Source organism: Atta colombica, unplaced genomic scaffold, assembly GCF_001594045.1.
Source record: "Atta colombica isolate Treedump-2 unplaced genomic scaffold, Acol1.0 scaffold126, whole genome shotgun sequence".
In the NCBI taxonomy this organism is placed as follows: domain Eukaryota; kingdom Metazoa; phylum Arthropoda; class Insecta; order Hymenoptera; family Formicidae; genus Atta; species Atta colombica.
The window spans coordinates 7,485,464-7,489,646 of NW_017259213.1; the positions used below are offsets into that span (position 1 = coordinate 7,485,464).

At 37.3% G+C, this 4,183-nt stretch overlaps 1 protein-coding gene across 4 annotated transcripts in view; it reads right to left on the reverse strand.

Annotated features, from left to right (window-relative positions):
• Positions 1-444: 444 nt before the first annotated feature.
• Positions 445-4,183, reverse strand: part of LOC108684139 (palmitoyltransferase ZDHHC5) — a 9,167-nt gene continuing 5,428 nt past the window's right edge. For all 4 annotated transcript variants that reach the window (XM_018188256.1, XM_018188254.1, XM_018188255.1 and 1 more), the window contains one exon: positions 445-3,319. In XM_018188256.1, coding sequence (XP_018043745.1) covers positions 2,611-3,319 — 709 coding nt within the window. In that variant the 3' untranslated portion in view covers positions 445-2,610. The remainder of the gene's footprint in view (positions 3,320-4,183) is intronic.

The following is a 4,183-nucleotide window of genomic DNA, read 5'->3' on the forward strand; positions in this document are numbered from 1 at the left end:
TATATATGCTAATTTATTTAAAATATAAAATATTTCCAAAATAATTTCTCAAGCAATTGACGTTAGCTAATTTCATCTTGCTAATAACTTATTAAAGTTAATAAGTTTTTAGCAACTTCTTAATTCAAATTTCAAATTCAGATTATCTTCAATTCAATTATCATAATGAATGAACAATAAGCATTTCTTAACAGAAAAAAAAATGATTTCCAATTTCAAAGTTAAAATTTAATTATAGTGCTTTTAAGTTAATTTTAATAACTCATATATTTAAATAGCTCGTATATTAAAATTTATGAAGCGTAACGTGAAACATTGTAAAACCACGTGCATTGAAACATCTTTACACACAAAATTTTTAGACGTACTTTATTTACTTTATTTAATTTATTTAAATGAAATGTTTTTTTTACAATTAGATGATGAATTGAAAAATGTGTTTAGTGATAACGTGACCTTTTCCGTTTTTTCTTCAACAAAATAACAGGCTTAAGACAAAAACAGAAAACATCACATTAAAAAAAATACCACGATATAACACAGTATAATTTACTATGTTTCATGATTTTTATTCTGTAGATTGCTGCGGCGATACGTAAGTACCGAATGATATATGTATGTACATTTAAGTGACAGAAGTAACGAGCAATATTTATGTACAAGTACATCGAATATAAACACTTAACACTCGCCACACCTTACACATTATTATCTTAGTTAATTCGTAACGTTGTACCGTTGTCTCATTAAATGCTATTTTAAGCAAGACTACATGATTGAAGAGTACGGGGAATTTTTGGCACAGTTTGTCATCTTAATAGAAATAAAACGAGTTTGTTAAATAAATCCTAAATGTAGCTTATCAAGAAATATGGAAGAAATGCTTATAATCCTCATTATAATATTGTGTCTGTAGCCAAGCAGTTGTTATACCAAATGCAAAAGTTGTTTTTAAAAAATATTCGATGTCTGACGTCAAAATGATATGTGTCGTGTAACACTAAGTCGATTCCCTCGCAATCCATCGAAAGTGCGTACGCAAAATTCAATTAATATCACGTTGCAACCTGTAGCAATCTAATTATAGCCGATAATTATTGGCTTCCTATACACATACACGATAGAAAAACTATCATGCAATTTCAAAAGCGGGTTATATCACAAATTTAATAGCAGCGATGGATGCAATAATGGATTTATGCAATACATATATTACAATTCTCTTTGTTTTTTAACAAAATCAAAATAGTTTTTATTTTACGTTCGCGCATATTATGAACAACCACCCCTGTGTACATTTGAGAAAACTAGAACTGTACTTTTTTTCACTCTTCTGTAAATGCATTCTTCTCATTCACACGTTATTTTTTTGTACACTCATACTTTTATTCTCTCACATTCTCTTCTGCGAACTCTTTATGTAGAAATAAAATATGTTAGTGGGCACATCGATAAAATCATCATTTATAACAAACAAGTCAAATTATAAAGTCTTATATTTTTTTTAATCATTTACGTATAAATATTGTTAAATATGTATATTAAAAATTTACTACATATTCCACGATTATTTTACACAGATTTGTTATTCTATCCCGATAATGACTTAAGTTGGTTAAGTAACTCCCTTTTTTCATTTTCAATAGACTCCTCTGATATTTGAAGAGCCTAATAAGGATGTAATAAAGTGATCCCTAGTGCTTCTCTCATTTATCAAATCATGCTCCTTATCGGAAATGGAGATATGAACAAGAAAAAAGAGAAAGAAAAGGATGACATTGGATTAATCGTATTCTAGGAGGATGAGTCACGGTGTCATTGTATAAAAATCTAAACTGACCTTAAACGTGTACTAAAAAATATAATTGCTTCTGTTCAAGCGAGAGGACCGATTTATCGGTGATGGTTCCAATAAAGGTCAACCTCTGTGCGCTCGGGATATACTTTCGTTGACGCCTCCGTGACTCATTAATTCGGATCGTCAGTCGGACCAAACGCTGTTATTCTTGACGTAACGGACATTTGCTGCTATGTACGTGGAATCTATTTTTCATTAACAATAACTAAATAAATGATATTACTAATATAACAGAACACTTGCATTGCCGTTGGTTCGTCTTGCGTAAAATGCAAGAACTCTATCATCGTACCGTAAGATTTCAATGCCGAAGGAAGAATTGGAGAAATAAATATTCGTCGTATATGCTTCATGTGAATTCACAACGAATTAAATGCGTCGACGGACCGACTTCCTCGCCGAGAATGAATGCTATATACTGTCAATCGCGATGATTCACGTGCGCATTACTGATGGCAATTTATCAGGCATGCACATCGCGTATATCCTGATTACTCTGGCAAGTCCAATGCTCGTATTTGTAAGAATAATCCCATTGGCGACAAACGAAACTGAAGACCAGCCGCGGTTTGCGTTTACTGCCCACTTGCAATGTTAAACGCGCGTAACGATATCAATCGCAAAATTTAGACGGATATCTCATAAACGGCACACATCCTTTTCTCATTGGAATATAAGACATGCAGACTATTCGGCGGCTCTCGTAGAATCTCCGTCCAGCCGCAGGATGGTGCGGAGACCGGAAAGGTGGGCTATACGGATATTTCATAGTTCATATCGTATACGCTTGCACGATCCGGTGTCGGTGTAGTTGGTCTTTGAGATCTCGGATCGTTGGGTGCCGAAACCATTTCCATGGAATCGGTCATTTCGAGGGCTCTGACGAAGGACATCGGTCGACGCCGTGCATCTCCCGAGGTTGGTGTGGTTGGTGTTGCCATCGTAGTCGCTTTTCGTTTAACTTGCGGCGACTGATGTGGTTGATGTGGCGGGAAGACGGGCACTCCACCTCTCAGAGCTGGATGATAGGCTGCCCTAGGAGCGTTCGTCGTGTATTGCGATTGTTGAGTCGGGCTCGTGGGATTGGAGCGATAATAGTCGTACGGCGGAGGTCGGTGGGAAGGTGATTGATGTGCTGTACTGCTCACCGCTCCTCCAGGAGGTGGACCTGGATAGCTGCCGGGAGAATTGTCTTTCCACATGTAAACACCGCGCTGCGGCGAACCAGCCAGTTCGCGTATATTGTCGACCGTGTTGTTGGTTCTCGAATATGGATGATCCGTGCCCTGTCGTACAAGCTCGCTTTCTGACAAGAAACGTCGCTGCGGACTGTAACCAGTAATGACAGAACCGGGAACGCCGACTCCAGTATTTCCCTGCTGTACATCATAATATGTCGGCGCTTCATTCACGCCTATGAAATCCGGCCGACGAACCTGCGTCGGTGTACCCGGGTTTGATCTGTAACAGACACAACGAATCTTAGATTTCACGGATCTTCCACGACATAAGATGCTTTCAATAATCGACAAATGCACAGTACAGTGAACCAAGATGAATATGCAAGTGCTTGAGCATTGTAGCCATACAAATACGGCTCTGGCGAGACATACAGGAGAGAGAGCAGCGCATCATTCCTGTTAAGAATTTAGCATCTATTCAAGAAACATAAAAGATAGCGAACCTAAGAAATATGTGTGTAGGAGCATTTTGTGTAATGTGTGTATGTTGTGTGTATGTATGTCATATGCGAATGTATTTTTACAACCATGTTTTTCTATATATACAAAGATATATGCAAGAAAGCATAATTGTAAACTACGGTATGTCCTCGTAGGATGAAGTTCGTGTTTACCTGCAGTAGGTTGCAACATGATGGTAGAAAGCAGCTCCTTGCAGTTACCACCCCCTGCAGTGGGACACAAACTTATCTATATACCATATATCTTGTAATATGTACATGCAGAGAGACTAATCGTCTACAATATTTATTGTAAGCTACATTGCGCAATTTTCCTTTTTGATACGTTCCTTCGTCCTCCGAAAGGCGAGAACAGTGGTGACAGAAAAGGAGGAGAAAGAAGAGCAAGAGTGAGATTTAACAGTGAGGGACAGGAGATCTTGACAAAACAGGCCGACATCATATCGAAGGGTAGCAAAAAGGATATCATAAGAGGAATATCGTTCACTTTGTATTGGCAGCGTGCTCAAGAGATGCATTGTAACTATTACTAGTGTGGCGCTTCCCTCTTGCTCTCTACATTGAGATAATTTTGTGCAATGTGAAAATCGCGATATATGTGTATATATATATATATATATATA